Here is a 23047-nt window from a genome sequence, read left to right on the forward strand (position 1 = left end):
ATTAGCCTCATATTCTTAGGCCATCTGCCACAGACAGTTTCTCTAATTCTCAACTGAATTTATAGTGAATGTACAAACCAACACATTTCCATACGTGAAATCACCCCAAGTGACTTTGCCCACAACTAAATGGAGGTCAAATTCATATGCTATCTGCACATCTGAGCCACTGCCTCTGTGTGTCTGAGGATAATGTATCCAAGACGGAAGGGAACACAAACAGTAGTGCAGCCCTCTCAGATGGCAGAAGGCAGTGCAGTGTGTCACTGTCAGGGGAATTCACGGTCAGCCATGTTTCGATGTTTGAGATTTTCAGCCCCCGATTCCAGTTACCTCTGATCATTAGATGTGAACATGGAATTAAGAAGAGAGTAATTAAGGACACATTGAGCCAGACTTACACCTTAGAATAAGGCTTTTATTGTTTAGAAACAATCTTCCAGAAAATGAAATGATCCAAGATTCCCCAAAAATATTTATTTATACAAAGATTTTGAGAGTAATATTTGTATTTGTCTTTATACCTCAGTCTATGCGTCTGGGGCCAAGTCATTGTGTGGCACTTGTGCAACTTCCCCGCACGCCTCACACGTTGTAGCACCTGCTTCCAGGAACACCAGATGAGCACAAGGTCTCGGGGGTCAGGAGGGGAAACCCATAATGCCCAAAGGCTGCAGAGACCCAAAATCCAGATACGTGCACCCTGACCTGGAAGGTGTCTAGCCAAATGTCCAAGGAGAAATACGATCTAGGAAGAAGGCGAGAGGAGGAACCCAGGGGGCAGACCAGAGAGGGTTAATTCCCACCCTCTGCTTCTGAGTTCAGCATATCCATAGGGCCCAGGAACTGCATTACCTGGATTCCACCCTCCCCCCCAACCCCGTAATGACCCTTGATGCTGATTGACGTCCAGGGGACAATTTGCAAAACTAACAGATTTGTCCATAATCCCAGGTAAGTATGAGATACAATTCTGGGACTTTGTCTTGGGAACCTGCCTGAAGAAAAACACTTGCCTTGTATGACGTAATCCAGGTCCCCTCGAGCAGACGTGGGGCAGTGACGGATGAGCAATCTGACCTCAGCTCCAAGTGTCTTCCAGTCTGGCCCCCCGGCCATTCTCTGCCCTTCCTCCTCCCTAGGGTATCCCAAATCCCATGGCCCTGCGACGTGTCGACTTGCCATCCCTCTTCCTCTGTCCCCACCACCTCTGTCTATGACACACAAAATCCATGTGTTCCGTAGAGTTCAACCTTCCCCTAATCAAATCCACACTTTCTTTACTACAGTGATTCTCAGAACCAGCAAGAAAGAGAAATGTTCCAAAAGGGAACCCCCATCTCAGCCATCTGCCTGGAGCTGAAGGTTGTGGGCCAGGCCTCAAGGTGAGGTCCATCGCTCTTGTGTTTCCCGAGGAGCAGGCAGGCAGGCAGTGGCAATCCCTCCTCTCTCTCTGTAGCAGGCGGGCCTCAGCTGCACTTGCAGGACTTCACCACCATGTTAGAGAGCTGCTCCACCTTGGCGGTCCTCCCGACATAGTACAGGATGGTCAGGGGCTCCAAGTCCTGGGGTACGCAGCAAGGGGAGGCCGAGGCTTCAGGGTTCAGGGTGTTGTACAGTCCCAGCACCTGGGGAGGGAGGCATCATTGAGAGGTTGGAAAGCCGAACCTCAGGCCAGGGGCCCAGGGACTCTACAAGGTCTAGGGGCTGCTCCAGAGACTGAGCACGTGGTAAATGGGCCACTGGTGCTACTTCAGAGGAACTGGCGGAACCCAGTTCGGGTGAGTGGCGGGTTACTGTTCATCCACACGGGATGCAGCACGTGGCGTCGGTCTGAGCGTTATCGGTTTAAGCATAACCCCCGTAACTGGGGGACTTGGAATTGATCATGAAATTCTCTTGGCTGTGAAGAAGCCCCCCTGTATTGGTTCATCCTAGCCGTAACTGGTCACTTCGTTGAGAACCATTCTCACTAAACATTGCCTTGAGCCATTTACTCAGTGCCAGAGTATAGGGCCCCAGACAGGATGCAGAAACAAGGAGCTATGAGGAAATACGCTTCACAAGTTACTGCCCTATCTTGGATTCCTCTTGAGGGAAAGACAAGCTAGGTTCGGTCGTGGGCTTCCCTCTCTTTCCCTTTGTTTCGTGTAGTCTTCTTCTGTGTGCTTTACATTGTCTTTTAAAATAACTTTTCTACATTCAAGAGGCCAGAATTATTAGAGTTCTTTATCCAACAGTAGAGACCTTTCGGCCCCAATATTCCTCGCCAGCCATGTGCATCTCTGACATAGGGGGTGGCATGTGACAGTAATTAATTTCCATATTACAAAAGCAAATAGACAAAGCAACTTAAAAGTCTGGGTGAAACTAGGGAAGGAATTTTAAAGGGTAGAATGTGGCCCACTAGAGTTGGGCCAGGGTGCCAAGATCGGAACCGTCACCAAAGGATTTTACACCCCAGGTCATCCTCCGCTCGTTCAACATGCAGCCCTTCATGCATCCTTTTTTAACAAGTGGCGTACTTGGCTTAGCCCCACCCCCCACGCGGCATGACCCTGTTCCATACTGAGCTGTGGGTCGTGTCTGCGCTGCGGAGGTATGGGCACGGGCCTGAGCAGAAGTTGGCGTAGTAGCCCTTAGGTTCATGGACCCATTTCCAGCCCAGATCCTGTCGGAAGTCAATGTAGAGAGGGCGCACACAGCAGTTCTCCTCCAGATTGCTACAACAACGACAACGAAAATGATTTAAAAATCAACCTAAAAGGAAATCACCAACATAAAAAACTTCACAAATAGCCCTCATATTTGCACTTGGAATCCTTCCTGGTCATCATAAGAGGTGGCTCTAATCAGTGGACTCCCAGGTTCGAGTGCATTGAGCTGTACTAAAAAGCGTTTTCCTCTGTTGAAGACCAGAATCCCAAGGACATAGTAGGCGTGGATATATACATACATAGATAATGTATGAAGAAGAGAAAAAAGGCAGAAGTGGCCATGCCCCTTTTACAGCATGAATCAAAACAAAGACTTGAAGTGTTCCACATAAAACCAAGCACTGAATGTACTAGCAAACTCTACTTTGTTGAGGTTGGTTTTATTGTTACCTGCCTAATGTGCACCCAACCAGAAATAAACTCTAAGCTTATGCACTTATGTACTATAGTAAATGACTGCTTAGTCTAAGTCTAGAGGCTACTGAATCCAAACAAGACATATTCTTCTATTAGATTCATGATTCCTAGATTACCCCAAATGTGATTATCAGGCCACTTCAATTCCGTTGCCTGCAGAAATCCGTTTGGCAATACCCCTTGCCAAGTGGGCGTCTGGCCTGTCCTTCAGTACCTGCTGAGACCTAGAACTTGCTACTTCCAAAGGCAACTATTGGCCAAAATCTGGCTTCTTGTGGGTTCCGAGGGTAAACCGTGGCAGACATTCTCATTTTTCTACTCAAGAGCCATTCTTACCCTGCCTTCTCTCTTGCCACCGCCCATTACAGTCTGGAACACCAGATACTTGTTTTCCTGGCCTCCCTTGCAGGTAGGAATGGTCATGTAACCCAGCAATGACCGATCAGACATAAGCAGAAGTATGCAGTGGGCGAGGGCAAATTCTGGCAAAGGTATTTGATTCTTTGTAAGTCACAGATGGAAGAGGAAGGCTGCTGGTTACCTCCTTCCCTCCTCTTGAGCATGGACAGGATACCTGGAGCTCTAGCAGTCTTGCTATGTGACCATAAGCAAGGGGATGAAAAGCCAACATACTGAGCGTGGCAGACTGGAGAGAGAGAAAGCCTGTGTCCTCAATGGCATAAGTAAGCATCCAGACCAACCTTGGGCCTGCTGCTACACGCTTCTTATGAACAGGAAATCCCCTGTGGTTTAAGCCACTGTCACTTGCAGCCAAGAACATCCATTCCTAACTGACTGAGAGCCACACGGAACAAATCTACATGCCAGCCTTCAGTTGGAGGCAACCACGCTGCCTTTCCTATACCTTCTGTTCCGCAAGCTCAACATCCCCGGTTCATTCCATCGTTCCTCAGAAGACATGGCTTTAGATCTAAAGATTTCCCTCTTCATCCTCCCCAGCTCCATTCGGGCATCCTCCTCTCCGGCCAAGCTGACCCATTCGTGCGCCTTCCTCTACCCAAAGTGCTTCCTCCTCCCATATCCCAAGCCTCACAAAGCCTTGAAGACTCGGCTCAAGTTCCACACCCTTCAGAAGCCTTTCCTGCGTCCACAGATGAGCTCCTCGTTCCAAATTCCTTCAAGTACTTTATCTTTCAGACCTTCTCATGGATGTGGCCATTTTCTACCTTTCAGTAATTGCTCTGTGTGCTTTCTTAATCCCCCTCCCTTATAAATGAGAAACTAAAGTATTCCTAAATAAGATGCTATTTTTGAATCTCTTGACAATGGCTACCCAACTATTTCCAAATGAGTTCATAATTTCCCTAGCTCACATTCCCCACTGCAAATGGAGACTGTCCTGTTTTCCCTCATCCAGTAGCATCCTTGGACCCTTCACAGGGAACTGAGCCCTTCTTTAATGGAAATCTCTGCATTAATCTCCCTGCCACACAAACATACCCTACAAGTATTTTAAAGCATGAAAACCATGGAGAGGCCAAGCCTCTAATCCAAACCGTTTTAGCAACTCTCTCCTCCTCCTTTACTTTGTCCAGGCCCTTACAGGGCTGGGCTGTGGGAAAACAGTGGGGCTCCCAGAAAAAGATTTATAAGAGGTTCTAAATCTCCATTCCTGGGAGATGTTTGTGAAGAGCATCAGGGACCCTCAGTTGGGGGTGGCTTAGGCCTGGGGCCTGACACATAGAAGGCGTGCAATCAATGTGGTCTCAGGAGTCTGTGGGTCTTGCGTGAGCCCAGGCTTACCGGAAGCAGTAATTGGTGTCCAGGGCCCGCTTCTTCCTCTGACCTCCCTGGCCTGGGTTGTCCAGCCGGTCTGGGGGAATCATCATGAGGATTAAATGAGGGCTGTGTTCCTTTTTCTTCTTCAGTCGCCCCAGATCTCCTCTGCCTGGATCATCCTCACTGTCCACACCTGTGGAAGGGAAGGAAGATGATGGTCTCCTGTCTAGGGAAGGCAGGGTGGCTGCTGCTTTCTCATCCCATCCCCCCACTGTTCAGGAGGAGGGACAGTGGGGTCTACAAGGAAGGGGTGGGTGAGATGCAGCTTCATGCTAACGTCCAGCTGCAGGAAGGGGAAGACTGGGTGGAGGAACCGGTATCTAGGGACGCGCAAGATGCCCCCGGTCAGACCCCCTCGTGACTCCTGTGCATACATCCTTCAGAGGGCAGAGAGCCCTTCCCGAGATGCTTCCTAGGGAATCCACAGGGATTCATGAAGCATCCTTGTCACTAGGCAGCTCTAACACATTTTTTTGAGCTGTCAGTTTAGATTCTGAGACTTAGAGCTTGGGATATGAGTTTCCTCTTATAATCTGAATTGGTCAAAAATAGCACGGAAGTCCTACCTATGATTTCAGGTGTCACAACTTAAGACAGTTTGAATGGGAGCCAGAAGAACAAGAATGAATAATTGTCAACATTCGCATCGCACTTATAGTTTCAAAAGTGTTTTCTCTATAAAACTCAGATAAGATCATGAAGTGTATGGTAAACAGCTTAGCAGACAAACTGGAAAGGAAACCTGCCATTTCATCTGCAAAGACTGAAAACTGAATTAGAAAGAGTCTCAAGTAAAAGAAGATCTATTTTGTGACGGCCAGCTGCGGGCTGTGGTCCATCTCCACCAGGGACAGGAACGTGAGGAGATGAATTTGCATGGTGACAGGAGGGACTTGGACCTCACGCAGGGGCACTGGGACTGGAAGATAAATGGGAAGATGGACCTCAAACTTCTTTTTCTGAAAATCTTTATGAACAAGATAACGATTAGTGAAGTGGGAGGATTTCAACCCAACCCGGGCTGCAGGTAGGGACTCCAAGGTCTTTTGAGCTCTGAGTTTCCGTGATTAGGATGTCAAATGATGTGCTTTAAAAAAAATTAGGCTCTGAAATAAGGCCCATGAAGGGTCAAAGGACTGCTCAGGGCTGGGAGTCAAGAGAGGCCTGTACCTTTTTCCAGACACCCCTCTGACCTCAGGCTTTGAATTGGTTGGTTTGACCTTGACAAACCTCCTGGCCTCAGGTGTGCCTCAGTCACCCACAACAGAGCTTAGAAAGGAAAACAGTACTTCCCTGGAATCCAGAGACTGTATAGGCTGAGTGCCTTGGAAACATACTGGAAAACCAGAAATGACTCTCAACTATTTTGCCCTCAATGCAAATACCCTGAGGCCCAAAGCAGTCGTTCAAACCCGGATGTCGGATCACGTGGGCTCTGCGACATCTGCAAAGCCCAATAGTCAGAGTGCTCATATTCACAGCCACCAAAGTTCATTTCTTTTAGGGAAAGCAAAGACAACTATCATTTGTGGAGCATCCATGCACTCTATTTTACACTCGTTATCGCATTTGATTTCATGACAACCTGGTGAAAGAGGTACTGTCATCCCCAGTTTGCTGTCTGAGCTCAGAGAAGTGGACCAGCTTGCCTACATGATTTCACGGCTCTTACTAGCATAACACTGTCTTCCAGATGCTAATGTATTTCTCTATAGAATAGAGAGTTCTTGCTTTTGGGACAAAGCAGAATCCCTCAAGTGCAAAACAGTTGGCCATCTCCGTGAGGAAGCTCACTTGGTTCCCTTCCTTGGGGCCTGGTAGGGGTTTCCTGTTCCGTCTTGCTTCATGAACTCCCCCACCCATTCTACCACATACACATCCATTTTGTTACCTTTGAACTTGATTTCCATCACCTCTTGAATGTTTTCCAGGATATCCCCATTGGGCTGAAAGGTGTGACATGGACAATGAATGCTGATTTCCAGACCTAAGTTGGATTCTGCAAAATAAGACACAGCAATGGTGAGAAAAGCAGTTTGTGTGATGAAGAAGGGTACCCACCAGTCACACACAGAAGAGCCAGGGCCTCTGCCGCCACAGGCAGTCATAGGAACTGAGTTAGACTGAGGCTCACAGGTGACAGAAAGTGCTACCAAGGCGATAGCAGACCTTCGCGCTCACGCTGCCACATTCCACAAATTTCTGTCGGGTTACAGACAACCAAATGGAGGTATAAACTAGTGGGCACCACGAAGGAGAACTTTAATAGTCATCTATTTTCAAAGAATGGTTTAGGAAAAAAAAAAAATGTCACCAGCCTACTAGGGGGCAAAAGGATGAGGGTACAGGAAAGGAGAAAACCAGTCACACCCCATACATGTCGGTTGAGAGAGGAGATGTTCTAGCTGTGAAAGGACGGAGGAGAGAGGCAGAGTGCCTGGAAGAGACCAGGGAAAGGGGAAAACTAAAGAACTGTGGGGTAGAGAGGCTGTGATTCAAAAGGCCACAAGATGGGAGGAAGGGGCACAGGCTGAGCTCTAGGATTAAAATTCAGAAAGCAAGGCTAGAGCAAGGTCTCCAGCAAGCAAGCAGCAGAATCAGTAAGGTGGAAGAGGCCACCATTTCTACCAGGGCTACAACTGTAGACAGACAGAGAGAGGTAGATTCCAGAGGAGATAAGATGCAAATCTCAGTTATGCTTGGCTATATTTTCCTTAAGGAACAAGGACATGATGAGGTCAAGATTACTTAGAGTTTCTTCTTTGGCAATCCTTGTTCACCTTAACGGGGGAGTTGTAAATGTATCCAGCGGGGCTGTGGATGGCTCATTGAGGACAGCCACTGGCTCAGGAAGATGGTTGTGAAATTAGAGAACAGGCCGGAAGAGAAGGCAGAGGGCCATGGCCGAGGGCCCAGATGGCATGAGCTCGGAGAAAACAAGTGTGAGGAAGCCTGGAGGCACCGGGGTTTGGTGGCTGATGTTGTGGGGCAAGAAGGCCAGCTCTGGCCCTTTCTCCTATTGGCTGTGGGATCGGGTATTTTGGTAACTAAAATTGGGAAAGCAAGGAAACTAGTAAAAGGGGTTGCATAAAGTGGAAGGAAAAAAAAGGAGGAATAAGGAATGAAAAATTTGAACTGAATCCAGTAGTTTTGTGCAGGGAAACCAGGTAGTCTGGTATCATGTCAGTCCTGGTGGGTAAGACTCAATCGGGGAAGCTCGCTTGATCCGGGGCAGCAGCCAGCTATGGTCAGGTATGGGAGAGGTCGTGGGGGGATGACCTCTGAAGTCAGGGTCAGCGCCTCAGGGATCTGATTGATGCCCTGCTCTTGCAGGTCACCCTAGTTCCGTGTGAGCATCCAGCCTTGGGGCCAACCTGGGGTCTTCCAGAAATCTGATGTCAGCAGGGAAAACCCCAGAGTCCAGGCCGCCTCAGCACCCTTCTCATGCGCAGAATGGCCCAAGCCCAGAGATTCCAGTCAGCAAAAGGCAGACCTGGATGTCCCAGTTCTACTAGTTAAAAACCAGCCCAATCCCTTCTCCCATAAACTCTAGATCCCAGCTTCGTTTGTTCTCCCCCAGTCAGGGCAGCCTCTGGGACACACTGACACCTGCTGAGCTTGAAGATTTCTGTCCCAGGTTGGCTTTGGTGGGCTGGGGAGGGGCCAATATCACAAGGAAGCTGAGCCCCAGATGGAGAACAAGAAGTGAATAGAGAGGGATGTATAAGGAGTGTCCTCCTTCTGGTTTAAGGTGGCTGAAAGAAGGAGCTAGAGTAGCTGAAACAGGCTACGTAAAACATAGTACACTTCCTATTACCCAGAAAGGTTTAAGTAGTCCGGGAGAGAGCTAGAGTGGACAAGGTCTCTTGTCTCTTTGAGTCTGTGAGTTAGAAAGTCGAGACGCAGACAGATGTGTTGGGGAGAGTTAGGGTTAGGGTGCAGGGAGTGCGTGTGTGATGGTGCCTGGCTTGGCTAGCAGGCTCTGTCTAGGTAGAGGGCTCAGAGAATGATGATGATAATCACCAACGTTTGTTGAGTGTTGCTACATGTCACGCACCGCTCTAAGACTGTGTGTGCATTAAGTCATTTACGTAATCCCCATACTAATCCTACAAAGCAGGAGCTGTTATTACCCCCTCCCCGCATTATACAGATGAGGACACTGAGACTTAGGGAAGTTAAATGGCTTGACCGAGGTATCCACCCAGTAAGTGGTAGAACCAAGATTCAAACACAGGCAGCCTGATATCAGAGCCACGTTCCTAACTGTTAGAGACAAAGAGGGACCAAAGAGAGCCCAGCCGGGACCATCAAGGTAGATGCCCACACAGTCACTGAGATACAAAACGCCTGTGTATTCCCAGTGTGCCCCCTGTCCTGAGCCATGGTGCTGGGCGTGTTCCCTGCCCGGCCTGCTTGGGGAGGCCAGGCTCTGCACACAGGGGAGCCAACAGATTGTGTGGAACAATAGCACAGGGGTGTGAAGACCTGGGCCCACAGCCCTGGAGAGGGCTCCAGCCGGCTCTGGGCCCAGAAAGCAGCCTGGGAACCGGTGCACAGTAGGCTCTTAGATGTTTGCTGAACTAATACAAGACCGTATATGTGACTCGGTTTCCTCACAGTCCACACCGCCAACTGCTCCATTTGGAGTCCATTTACTGCCTTGTTTGGGGCCAAGAACCCTCAAGAGACTCAGGAGCTCTGCAGAAGTAAAGGACTGTGTATGACTCCCCCGTGCGAGGGGTGGGCAGCAGCGGCCAGAGCGGGAACTGAAGGTTCCAGTGAAGAACTAACCTCAGAATTGGCAGCGGTGGGGACGGTGGGTGGGGAACCCATAGGTTTTATTACGAAATTATCTTTTTGATGTCTCAAGGAGGATGGAAATCATTCTCAGTGCAAACTTCTCATTGAGTTCTGCAGCTGTGAAAATAAGAACTCCTTCAAGTGCCCAGGGCTTCAAAGAAATCCAGGTGGAGCTGATCAAAATCAGACAGGGAAGCTGAGAGATTCATTTCCCCAGCCTCTCCTCTCTGTAGCCATGTCGGGCTCTAGGCAGAGTTGAGTCAGAATTCCCACAGTGCTGCTGTCAGCTGGTGCACATGGGTTCTCCCAGGTTTTTGCCTTCATGTTCAGTCAGGGAGACAGGAGGGAAATCCCAGTACCCTTGGAGCTGAGGCAGGACCTCCAGCCCCCTATCTGCCAACTCAGCCACCAGGTTACGCCCCTCAGATGGGGACCTGCACACTCGGATGCCTACAGAGCCCAGCAGGTTATGTAAGTGAGCAAAGCGAGCCAGTGTATCATGCTGAATTGGACTGCCAGCCGCACCCTTGGGAAACACTGGGGAATGGCAGGGCCTGTGGTGACATGAAGAATGCATGCCCAGCCTCAAGAGGTGGCCCTACTCACCTCTGATGGATTGTTACCAGGAAATCTTCCCATGTGTCAAGAAAAGCCAGAAGTCTAGGTTTTATGTGAAATCTCCTGACTTTAAAACAAAAACTGTTGACCACTAGTTAAATTAAAACAATATTGGTAGGCCAACCAGTTTGTGATCTCTGCCTTAGAGCTTCAACCCCTAATTTCCTAAAACACTGAGGACAAGGAAGGACCCACCTGCCCAAGGGACTCTGGGTATCAGTACGTGGATGGATGGACTGTGGCTCCCCAGCAGCTGATGAGAATAGAAAATTCTTCACAAGAGGGATACGAGGAACAGACAGGACCACCTTAGATACCCTCAACCCACTGAGCACCAGACCAGGCAGTACCACCAAGCAAAGAAGGGAAGGAATAGCAGAGCGTGATGCCATGAGGCACCATGACTGTCCATCAGGAGACTCAAGTTCTAATCCAGGCTGGATGACTCTGGTCAAGCCACTTAACTTCTCTGGGCCTCCATTTCCTCGTCTGACCTAATAAAAGCTTACTCTCCCATAACAGGCCGAAAACTTGGAAGTTCTCTTAACTACAATGGATCCTTAAAATAGCTCTGTGAGGCATGAAGGGAAGACACCATTACCTGTTTTCCAGGTGAGGAAGCAGAGCGAGTGGGTGAGAGATTTGGGACGTGTGAAGTTGGATATGCCTATTGGACAGCTCTACCAGGATGACTGCCAGGCCTTTCAAACTTAATCGGCCAAAATGGAACCTGCCCCCAAACCTGCTCTTCTCTCAGCCTCCCTATTTCACTGTGTTACCACATGGGTGTTCAGCCCAAAATCTTCAGTCATCTAGACTCCTCTTGTGTCCTCTCACCCCATATCTAATCACCAGTCAGTCCTATTGGCTCCACCTCCAAAATACAGAACAAATCCATATCATCTCCATACACACGGCTACCGCCCCGGACGAAGTCCATGTTGCTCTCACGTGAGCTGCTACAACGGCCCCTAACTTCCTCCCTTGACCTCATGACAACCAGAGAGTCTTTGAAAGATGTAAACCAAATCACCTCACCCCCACATCCCCAGCCCTGCTGTAACCCGCCCAGGACGTCTCATCACACTTGGAATAAGTCCTAACACCTGACCGTGGCCTTACAGTCCTACATCGTATGGCTCCAGCTCCTCTCTGACCCCCCAGCTCACTCTGCTGCAGCCACACCAGCCAGGCTCCTGCTGCTTCTCACTGGTTTTGCTTAGCACATCCTTTATCCTGACCTTCACAGACTGGGTCTTTCTTGTCCCTCATATCTCAGTGCACAAATTCCTTCTTCATAGAGACTCCTTGAACATCTGATGTTGGACCCCACCCAGTCATTATCACTTTGCCCTCTTTCTGTTTTTCCTGGTACTTATCACTATAATATATATAAAAGTCTTATTCATCAATATGTTTACTTGTTTACTACGTGTCTCTCCCACTGAAAGCCCCATGAGATCTGGGACCTCACCTACCTGGTTCACTGCTGAATCCCCAGGGCCTGGCTCAGAGTGAGCATTTAGTCAATATCAGTTGAGTGAACGAATAAAGGACACACAACAGGTCAATGACAAAGCTAGGCTTTGAACCCAGATCTGTGTCTCCCCTAGTTCTGGCCTCTTCCCTCTGTGTCATGAAGGACCAAGAGACCTGAGGTTCCTTCCAAAATGCTCATCCTGAGTCCACCTACCTCTTCGTAAGAGCCATTCACGCACAGTGTCTGTGACGTCGAAAGACAGCCACTCAGCAGTGCCCCGCGTGGGCAGATTCTTGCCATCGAGATAGCGCTGCTTGGCTATGTGCTCATCCGGCTGGAGGATCTACAGGGCAGAGGAAGGAATAAGTCCCGAGGCCAGGACGGGGCACCCACGTGTCATGATGTAGGAGGATGGAGAGGGGCAGCAACAGCAAACTAAGACTTCTTAAATGTTCCTTTGAGTTCCTCGGTTAAGTCTTAATCCTCTTAACGACAGACACAGATACAGAAACTAAGGCTCAGAGAAGGTAGGATTCACACCCAGGTCTGCTGAACTCTGAGCAGCGTGGAGGCCCAATCTGGCCAAGGAACCAGCTTTCCCGCCTGAGTGGTGTCTGTCCTGGGAGGGGGCTCACCTGGAAGAGCTCAATCCTCTGCTCACTGCGCTTGGAGCTGGGGTTGGGCATCCGCAAGACCCGGAATTCCGCTCGGAACAGGTTGGTTTCATTTTTCTCCACTGAGGACACGTTGAAGCGGAAAATCTTGGACGTGATTCCTTTGGGACAGACGGCCAGGTCATCTAGGAGGCAGAGCAGTGGGGAGAGGCACAGCATGAGCGAGACCCACAGGGACAGTGTGCTGCCAGCAGACACTCACCAAGGGGCCAGGGTTCCACCTGTGACCTCTCTAGAAGCTTGAGTCCTCAGATCTAAAGGTGGAAAAACCCAAGGAAGATCCGGGGTGGCCCTGGAACCACACATAGGCCTCATGGTGAAGCAGGACATGGTGCCCCAGGACATGGCACTAACAACTGGCCCCTCCAACCCCTCACCTCGCCATCCCCACTCTGGCAGGCTCTCCAACCTGCTTTCCTACTCTTTTAGAAAATACAGATTCTCCAGTGATATCAGCAATTTCCTCTAGCAGTTTAATCATTGTTAGCTAGTTGATTCATTCATGCGTTTGTTCATTCAGGCATTCATTCATTCATCAGACATGCAGTGAACAAATGCTATGTGCCGAGCACAGGCTAACACTGGGAAGCAAAAAGGAAAAGACAGGGCCCCTGCCTTCAGGGAGATTAATATCCAGGGGAGGCTGTTAGTACATGGACCAAACAACAGGACCAGAGGGAAAGTGCTAAGGGCCTTTGGAGAAGCCTAGGAGTTGCTGCAAACAGGTCAGAGGAGGGAGAGGGTTGAGAGCACTTCGTGGAAGTGGTGATTATTTAATCTGGGTGATTATTTGATCTGGGTCCTGCAGGAGGAAAGGGTCTAAGGATGCAGAGGAAAGAATTTTACATGAAAGGACTGCTGGAAGCACAGGCAGGGAGGGGAGCAAACGCACGTGAGTAAGAGGGACCTGAAGCAGCCAGGCTGGAGCCCGTGAGACAAGGTCAAGACAGTAGATTGGGGTCCACCTGTGGGGAGGCTGAAACGTCAGACCGAGGGGCTGGATTTTATATTATTAACAGTAGGCAGTCATAGCAAGTGACACTCTGGATCTAATGAGACAGCACTGGTGTGACAAGGAGCCCACACATCTGGAGCCTGGCAGACCCCCCAGATGTTTCTTCAGACTAAGCCGGTCTATCACCATTGGCTCCTGTCTCTCTAAGGGTTACTTTCCCTGACAGCACACGCTATGCCAGCCTCTGTCACCCTGCTGGCCTCTGAACCTCCATCCACAAGACAGAAGGCCGCACATGCTCTTTCCCACCCCCTCAGAGCCAGATAAAGGAGACAGGAAGATCCTGTCATTTCTTTACAACCTCAAGGTCTGAGCAGCATTAACACCCAGAGAAAAACTTTCTACACAAATGGTAACAATAGCCAGAACTTGAAACTCAAGCCCAGAGACCCAGATTCCACACATAATGAACATGGCTGGAACAAGCCCATAATCACCCCAGGGGGGGTTTAGGAAGTCATGGACAGGGCGGGAGATCAGAGGCCTGGACACAGGCACATGTGCTACTGAGCTGTAGGAAAGGATGAGTGAGTGTTTCTGGAAGTTGCCATCTGGTGGGTCTGACACTGGTTCTTAGAAAATTAATGGAACAGATGTTGGGAAAACAAATGTGTGAATGCTAGCTAATGAAGCCCTGATTAATAACTGGCTTTGAAAGAACGAATACTGCCAACTATTCCTTAAACCATTTCGGATAAAACCAGAAAGAGGGATCATGATGGCCGTTTAATTTTTGAGTTTGCAAGTCTGTAACCCTCTGGACATGGGTAAGCTCCTTGGAAGGGAAACCTTCTCAAGTACTGACATACTTGGGTCTCAGAGGAGCTGTCATCAATATGGCTTCAGTTAGACTAGCACCTCCAGTAACTGTTGAAAGAGGGAATAAAAGATACGTCAGCACAGTGTGTGCGTTGCTATAAAAAGGAAAAGGGGAACAGAAAATGTCCCGTGCCAGTGAGGAGAGTCAGACTGGGGGGCAAGACAGTGGGGAGCCAGGGGACGGGGGATGATGAGCCAAGAGGGTCTTCAGGACACCCTCGTCACCCTTCCTCCTTGTTTCTTCCAGCCCATCAATCAGATATCTTCCCCAAGCTAGACTCCTCTTGGTGGGAATTTCAAGGAGATTTCAAGGGGATGGGAAAGGTCATATTTTATCCCTGGGATCTACAGATTTCTAACAGACTCAGAAGGGACATTAGGGGTCATCTAGTGCAACCCACTTCAGATAAATTCGTGCCCAGAGGGGTCTTGGCCAGGGTCACACATGAATTAGTTGACACAAGCAAACTGACACTAGCAAGCAAAGCTCAGACACAATCATTAGTGATTTTAAAAGAACTGTATAGGAGAGGAAATAAAATGTAAACATAATCTTCCTGACAATTAAATCCACGCTTTAAATAATTTGTGGAATGAGCCAGAGTATAAATAAATAAACAAAATGTAATAACACTATCTTACATTTCACAGAACTTCTATTAACTCATCTGACCCTCTAACAATCCTTGAGGAGAATGAGAATAAGTAAAATTTATCATTTTACAAATGAGAAAAGTAAGTATCAGGAAAGTTAAATCACTCTTCCGAGATCACTCACACAGTAGGTGGCAGAGGTGGGATTTGAACCCAGGTCTTCTGACTTCATTTACTGAAGCAAAGACTCTGGAAGTTGGAGGGGACCTCAGAGATCATTTAGTGGAGGGGTGATTTCACCAACAAACTGTAGCAGGATTCCATGAAATGGGGCTAGAGTGCCAACTTATGCCTCAGAGAAAAACCACTTCCCAGTTTTGTGATTAAGCCATGCTTCTGCAGAACACTAGTATTATTGAGAGCTGGCCTAGGAGGTCCACCTTTACAAATTAAATTATGACCAACTTTTTCTATTGCACACAAAGTATATATATTAATGGGTGCTATTTTCTCCTTTTTACTATAGGGAGAGAAAACTAAGCAAAGAATATTCATGCAGGGTATTCATGGAAAAATCTGGAAACAGCTGACCATGTTTAGACCGGGCATTTTTTAATGCTTTCAGACACCTGGGCTCCTAGATGTACTTCTGCTTGTGCTCATCATTTCTGCTAGTAAAATCACTTCTGGTTCCAATGATGGGACTACATATATCAGTGTGGCAGTGCTCCTCTACCCTAGCTGTTCCTTAGAATCACCTGGAGAGCTTTAAAAACAGATGATGCCTGGACCTAATCCCCAGAGATTCTGATTACCTCACTGGAGTATGGGTGGGTCCAGAGCTTTTTTTTTTTTTTTTAAGATCTCCAGATGATTCTAATGTGTAGACAGGCTTGAGAACCACAGTTTATAGTGCTCTGCAAAGGGTACCATGGCATCCAGATGTTCTGATAAACCACAGCTTTAAGGATTCAACCTTTAAATAGGTTAACCTTTAAATGTTAACCCGTTAAAATATTGTTTGGCCAATGCACTGTTTTGTAAAATTTTGAATTAGAAGCCCATAAACATTTTAAGCCCAGGTTAAAAGTTGGGAAATTTCACAGAAAGATTTTCTGCTCTTCTGGGAAGCAGTTAAGATCTAGTCATGGTGGACCCACATTCCCCAATGCAAAAATTGGCAGGAGCTGAGTGGTGGGTGCCCTCTTTTAATGGGACATGGGCAGTTCCAAGTCCCCCCGCCACCAGTCTCCCCATACACCCTATTCTCTCCATGACCCTGAAGCCAAGTGTCCTGTGCAGTTTGTCATGGTCCCTGTGCTGCAGCCTTTCCTCTAGATCATTTGCATCAGCGGCCTGGGCTCTGTGGGCTCTTGTGTTTGCAGGCCTTCTAAGGAAAGGTTTTGCCCTCGTTCACTGAGTCTTAAGTGTCAGTGAACTTAAAAATCAATACGGAGCTTGTTAAAAATACAGATACTTCAAGACGACACCCCCAGAGATTCTGATTCTGTAAGGGTAGGCTAGGGACTGGGAATTCATGTTTTTCACATTGACCTAGTCTCTAGTCCACACTTGGAGAAACACTGACCTAGCGTGCAGAGAGCATTGGCACTTAGATCAAATGAGTTCTTTCAATAAGAAACCTCTTTTAATTTTCAGAATGAACAAGATCTAAAAGTAGCATCCAGAAAAGAAACGCTAAAACATCGTTTTCTCTTTGCTCATGAACTCTGGGTTCGCTGGTTGTCTTAGCGTCAGACCTCGGATGAAAACAAGGGTCTCCTGCCAGACACAGATAATTACAAGCCAGAAGTTAAAACAGCACCTACACTGGTGATATCTTGATAACAAGGATGACAAAAGAACTGAAAAAGCTGTGTGCTTCCCCACCACGTGGGTCAGAGAAAGCCTCTACCCACTTCCCATAGCAAAATCCTGGAGAATTATATAGGAATAGGATATACATGAGTCTTGCCTTCACTCCCCAGCAGAGACCTGTTGAATCATCCCAGATGTATACAAAGAATTGTCTCAGCTGGAAGGGAGCTTAGAGATTATCTCTGACTTTACAGATGAGGAAACTGAGGGTCAGAGGTATGACTAGCTCAATTCCACATGGTGTAGTTGCTTAACCTGCTTGAGAGTCTTAAGCAGATAATGAAAACACTTTTGTTGAATTTGGGAGAACGTTTGTGGCAGTATGAATCTCCAGCCCATAAAAATAGGCAGAGCTAAGAAAGAGCACACCCAGGGATCCCTAAGCAATCTGCCACCAGGGTTACTAACATACAATCATAGCTCCTATGCCCACCTGCTTGGTCCAACATGTGATTCCTTCATATCATAAACCAAAGTTCTCTTGGAGCCCAAAGGTTAAAGGTGGGGCTTACAATGCATATTTTATGTTTTGCATTATTGTTTAACAGCATGCATTCTCTAGGGAGAATGTCTAGGTTACAGCCCTGGTTCTTTTGGGGCAAATCACTTAATTGATGCATGTTGCAGTCTCCTTATCTGGAAAGTAGGGAAATCAGGGTACCCATCTGACAGGGCAGAGCCAGAGAACGGTCTTATCCTCTTTGCTCTCACCTTGATGCCCTTTCCCCTACGCCACTGGAAGTTAGTCCTTCTTGCACTTCGCACTCCAGGCACCCTTGTCTCCTTGCCCCAGCTCCTGCTGTCACTTCCCTCTGAGAGCCTGTCCACTGGGTACCGGAAGGGGCTGGGAGTGATGAAATGTGGAAGGGAATGTGATCTCATCACCTCGGCAGCAGGAGCTCTGGCACTCAGATCCTACCAGTGCCCCACCCACAGACCCCGGCCCACCCTCAGGAGTTCTAGACACTAGGCTTCCCTCGCCCCGACCTTGGAGGGTGGCTCTCTGCTCGCTCTCAGCATCTGTTAGACGTTTGCATCTGCCCACTGTCTCTTTATAATTAGTGTGCCTTGTGCATCTGTCTCTCTGGGACTGGCTCAACACCTGACCAGCCCGAGGGCAGGCCAGGCCTGCGTCTGCTCAGCCTCTGTGTCACCTCCAACAGCTGCAGAGTCTGGGCCTGCTTCCTGTTTGCACCTGCAAGGCTCACTGGCATCACCCGTGTCCCACAGGGCCCCGGACCCTTCATGATATCTCAAGTCGCATCCTGCCCACCGTGCCAGGTTTCTTCCTGGCCTGATCATGGCTCTGTGGCCCCAGGGCCACCCCCACCTACTGCAGTTTCAAGGAAGGTCCTGGTGCTGCAGCCCGGGGCTGCCCAGCATCTGTGCAGCCCTGTCCTGGCTGTCCCCAGGGCTGTCCACTAATTGTACTCTGAGTCTCTGCACACATGTCCACTGGCACCTGGGTGCCCTTACATCTCTCTGGCTCATTTGTTCTCAGCTTGGGATTCCAGGCAGCGTGGGCCCCGGTGACGTAGATCCCTCTTCCCGGGACTCCTCCTCCTGGCCCGGATCCTTAAGGCCCGGAGTCTGTTCCTCTTGCCCTGGACTCTCCTCACACCTCTCCCACAGGCGTCAGCTTTCCACCCTTCTCCGATGTTTGGCCACTATGTCCTGCCTTTGTGGGTGCCCAGGGGGTTGGGGGTTCAGCCATTCAGCTGCTGGTGCCTCTGGGAACCGTAGGCCCCTGAGGACCCTGAGTCAGCCTCACCTAGAGAACCCTGGCCAGGGAACACTAGCTGTGCTTCACTCTCCGGCCACCACCCCACACGGGAGCCACCTCCTAAGGCAGCCACAGGAAGCCGGAGCGGGAGCCCCTCACCAGCAACCGCAGGCTCCTGGGCCTGGCACGGGCCAGCTCCCAGTGAGGCCTCTGGCACCTTCTGCCAGAGCCGGTCCATCCATCGGCTGCCCACTCCTCCTTCTCTCTAGCCAGGTTCCTTTCAGACCCTGCAGTACCCCCGCTGACCACCCTCACCTTGCCTGTTCCATCCCATTCTCCCACCCCCACTCTGGGCACTGCCCACCTCTCAGGTGAGCCAAGGCTGAGGTAGCCTGGGCGTCGAGGACACCTGCTGGTAGGAAAAGCAAACAGAGCTATTCCCAGAGTCCCTGGCCTGTGAGTGGCTCACATTCCTCCTTCCTGGGCTGTCAGTTTCCCAGCATCTGCCAAGTCTCTCTCTGTTGTATTGAGGTTTTTTAAATCCCCGTTCAGTAAATACACATGACTTCCACACGTGTACAAACACACACAGACGTCTCACCCAGAAGCCTCCCAGCTTCTCGGCACAGACGGGAGCTTCCTGGGAAGACACACTCCCAGACACACGTCCCCTCTGTATCCACAGCCACACCTCCCACCCACTCTTCCCCTGACACGCAGACACAAAAGGGCTGCCGGCCGTCATCTACACATCCAGAGCCACATCCCCGCTTTCCCCGTGTCCACGGGCCCGGAAGACGCCCATTTTGCACCCATGAATCTGTGTACCGTACGAAACCAGACTACACATCGCTTTAAAGCACACAGCCACGTGAACACAGGCGCATCCCCTTCCCTCACGCACACAGCTCACATGGGTCACAGGCATGGTGTGGACTGAAGGGCCTAGGCAGTGAGAAGCTGTCCCTTGCCTGGGCCTCAAAAAGCTGGACAGACAATAATTTGGGGCAGGTATACTCTTCTTCCCCAGAACTGGAAAAACAGAACGTGAGACGTGTCACAATGAGGTGTGAAAAGCAGGGAGAAGACCGAGGTCTCCAGCTCGTGGAACCGCACGGCCTCTCTCATGAGAGAGCCAGCCCTGCCCCTTTATGGCACCTACATGCACCCATCTGACCACACGTGCCACAGCACGCGTGCTAACGGGACAGCGCAATGTCACTCCAAATTCATGTGATGTGAGTTCAGCAAGCTGCTCAGCTCCGGGGCCCCCGGCCTCCCGGCAGCACTCGACTCTCACCAGAGTGCCTCTGTCTCCCTCCCCACCCACCTACCCAGCCCCAGCTGCGCATCGCACCTCTCCAGCCGGTGCGGGTGAGCCCGGGGCACCCTGCTGTGTGGCTACCGCTAGGCCCCCCTCTGTGGAGCTCCCCACTCCAGGTCAGACCCTCCAGAGCAGACACCCCAGCGGGAATTTGGACTTACTGTGCTCCTCCAGCCCGTGGATCATGTCGAATTTATAGATTTCTTTGGCATAGTACTCCGACTCGGTGTTTTCCTGAGTGCAGTCGTCTCCCCTCTCCCCGTGCACCTCTTCCAGCAGCTCTCGGGTGCTGTTGTAAAGGTCCAGGACCTGGGTGGGGATGTTGGCCAACACCGATGGATCGGGGGGACTGGTGAGCCTGAGTTTGCTCAAGATCTGTCCCCTAATGGCTTCCACCCGCTTCCTCTTGATGTGGTCGAAGTCCAAGGTGGTGCAAGTGGACATGGAGAGACTGACCGTGGCAAAGTTCAGCAGGGCCAGGACCACCAGAGCCCTTTGCAAGTGCATCTTCATGCGTGAGCAGGGGAGAGAGGCCCAGGGGCTGCGAGGCCTGGTGAGGAGGAGACCCCAGCAGACGTGCAGAAGGAGGGAGGAAAACCAGGCGGCCTCCCTAGATCCCGAAGACTGAGGCTTGGCAAGAAGGTGCATGAACTCACTGCACTGCGAGAGCTTCAGGACTTCCAGGAAGCGCTGGCAACCCTGAGCACGAAGACGCCGACTGTGTGCCTTGAAGCTCTGGGTTTCTTCTCCATTTGTCTAAACAGGTTCTGCTGGGCTCTGACTCCCAGCAGGCCAGGTGGAGGGCAAGCAGAGGGCTGGGAGGGGTGGCAAGGCAGCTGGGAGTGGGAAGGGAGCTGGAGTTTTTCCTTAGGTAAAAATAAATAGAGCAGATATCTGATATTGCCAAACGGCCGCTTGGCGATGGGGAGAAAGTGGGTATTTTAAAGAAGGAGCAGAAGGACCATGGCTGGGTCCCAAAATCAAAATCCTTGCCTTGCCCTGAAGGAGAATAAGAAAAGAGGATGGAAAAGAAAAGAAAAAAAAAATTAAAAAAAAAAAAAAAAAAAGATCACCAGTGAGTAGGTGGGGAGAGGCAGGGCTAGGCCGCTGCTGGCCCAGCTAAAGATGGGGACAGCACAGGACACACTTGTCTCTCGGGCACACCATTCATGCTTTCTCTTTTGTTTACACTTCCCCGGGGGCTTTCTAAATGACTCTGTTCACGCTGCCTCTCATCTTCATTGGCTGGGATGTGGGCTTATGTGCAATTGGAAGGCAGGGGGGACAGCCCCTGGAGAGCAGCCCCAATAATCCACTTGGTCGCCCAGGTCACCAGCACCTCGGCTTGTCTTCTGCCTCGGCCATTGCTTCTGTTCCCTGCTTCTCTTTAAAAGATACAAAAGAAAAGAAAAAGAAAATAGAAGCCAGTTCTCTGCACGCCTCCTCCGGAAAGCTGTTATTCCTTCTTTCTCATGCTTCTTCCCCTATCTCTCGCCTCTCTTGCTCATTCCCTTGGACTTGGCTTTCTGGTTCCCTCCCTTTCTCTCCCTCCAGCTTCCCTCTCTCTCCCTCTCCCTCTCCCTCAAGCTCCTCTCCCTCTCTCTCACACACTCACATGCACACACACTGCTTTCTCTATTTCTCTCCGCTGAAATTTTATACCTCCCTCCCATGACGTTTCTGGCCCGGGGCGGGGTGGGGGGGAAGGGGGCGAGGGGAGGTGGGGGTGAGGTGGGGGGAGGGGTGGGGGGAGGGACCAGCGCACGCAGCCTCTTTTGCGGCACGATTTTAATGTTTTAAACAGGCACAGGAAAAGCCGAGCCCATTTGAAAAATACTTCGCGAGTCCTCTCGATCGACGTGGTAACTGAACTTTTTTTACCCTCTTGGAGTCACTCCTGCTACACGTTGACTGTTTTTCTGGAAAGTTACTCCGATGAATCCCCTCCCTCCTTCTACCCCAACTCCTTCGCCCTCTCGCCAGCTGTCAGTCCGTCCTCTCCTCGGCGCGTCTCTGCTCCCTCCCAGGCCCCCAGTCCAGGGCCTGGCGGGACACTGGGCAGGGGCCGGCGAGCGCGCGGGGCCTGGGCAGGGGCGGCCGTGCCCACCCTCGGTGGGGCTGACGCCCGGCCTGGGAGCGGGGTTGGAACTGGGTTCGGCCCCGCGGCGATCCTGGCCCCGATTCTTCATTGACAAGATTGGAGTCGGGTGGCTCGCGGAAGCTTGGAGATGCTCCAGGGGCATTGAAAAATGGTGGCGTTTTCCGGCAGATCAAGGGTGCCCTCTGGCGAGGCGAGGCCGCCAGTGACGGAGGTTCCGCGGGTCGGAGCCGGGAAGGCCGGGAGGGCCGGGGGTGGGGGTGTGTGTGGGGGGGGTGAGGCTGGGGGCCTGGGGAGAAGGGGCCGCGAAAGAGGACGAGGAAAACAAGACCGAGTGCCCTGGGGAACAGCTTCCCTCTCGGCCCGACGTGCGTACAAGTGCACTTCTCCCTTCCCGGTCCCGCTCTGCAGCCCCTCTCACAGAAATGTCCTCCAGATGTTCGCGGCCTTCCTCCCCGCCGAGGGTTCCGCGGGGAGCTGCGCCAGCCAGCGCAGAGTCAGCAGTTGGCCCGAGCCCATTTCCCAGATGGGTGAGGGGAGGTTTTCTCTCCGCTTTCGTTCCTTTTCTCAGCCTAAGTTTCTAGGCCTTTTCCCATCAAAAGCTTAGGGAGGGCAAGCCACCATGCCCGAACCCGTCCCCAGGATTGTCTCTGAATTGATCACTTTCCTGGGACTCAGCGCTGCTCCCTGCCACCCCAGCCCACCTCGCCCTAGCCTTCCAGACCCTTCCTGCGAGGTCTGATTCCTGCCGCTGGCTCATAGGCAGATTCTCTGCATCCCCAGGGCCCTGGTTGATCAGTTTAAGTTGAGGACAGTGAGGCATAGACCCATTTAAGAGGCTACACTGCTTGTGAGTGGTGGAGGTGATATTTAACAAGGGCTCTCTGGTTTGGAAGACATTATTTTTATTTGCATAAAACATGAGGAATCCTAAGTGTAGAAAGCTTAAGGTAACTTGCTTTTGAATTACTTTTAGGTCATAGAGTCAGTGGGTGTCAACACTGAGATTTGGACCCAGGAAATCTATTACCAGAGTCTATGCATTTAACTACTGTGCTCTACTGACTCTGGAATTCAGCTATCATTT

The 23047-nt window shown here is 50.4% G+C and overlaps 1 protein-coding gene across 1 annotated transcript; it reads right to left on the reverse strand.

Annotated features, from left to right (window-relative positions):
• Positions 1-397: 397 nt before the first annotated feature.
• TGFB3 (transforming growth factor beta 3) lies at positions 398-21554 on the reverse strand. The gene is made up of 7 exons (XM_033409082.2): positions 20024-21554; positions 12471-12634; positions 12049-12178; positions 6826-6933; positions 4899-5067; positions 2570-2723; positions 398-1628 (listed from the first exon to the last, which is right to left on the reverse strand). The coding sequence occupies exons 1-7, from the start codon at positions 20508-20510 to the stop codon at positions 1470-1472; spliced, it is 1371 nt and encodes a 456-aa protein (XP_033264973.1). The 5' UTR covers positions 20511-21554; the 3' UTR covers positions 398-1469.
• Between the last annotated feature and the right edge of the window lie 1493 nt (positions 21555-23047).

This window comes from Orcinus orca, chromosome 2 (genome assembly GCF_937001465.1).
Source record: "Orcinus orca chromosome 2, mOrcOrc1.1, whole genome shotgun sequence".
Classification (NCBI taxonomy): Eukaryota; Metazoa; Chordata; class Mammalia; order Artiodactyla; family Delphinidae; genus Orcinus; species Orcinus orca.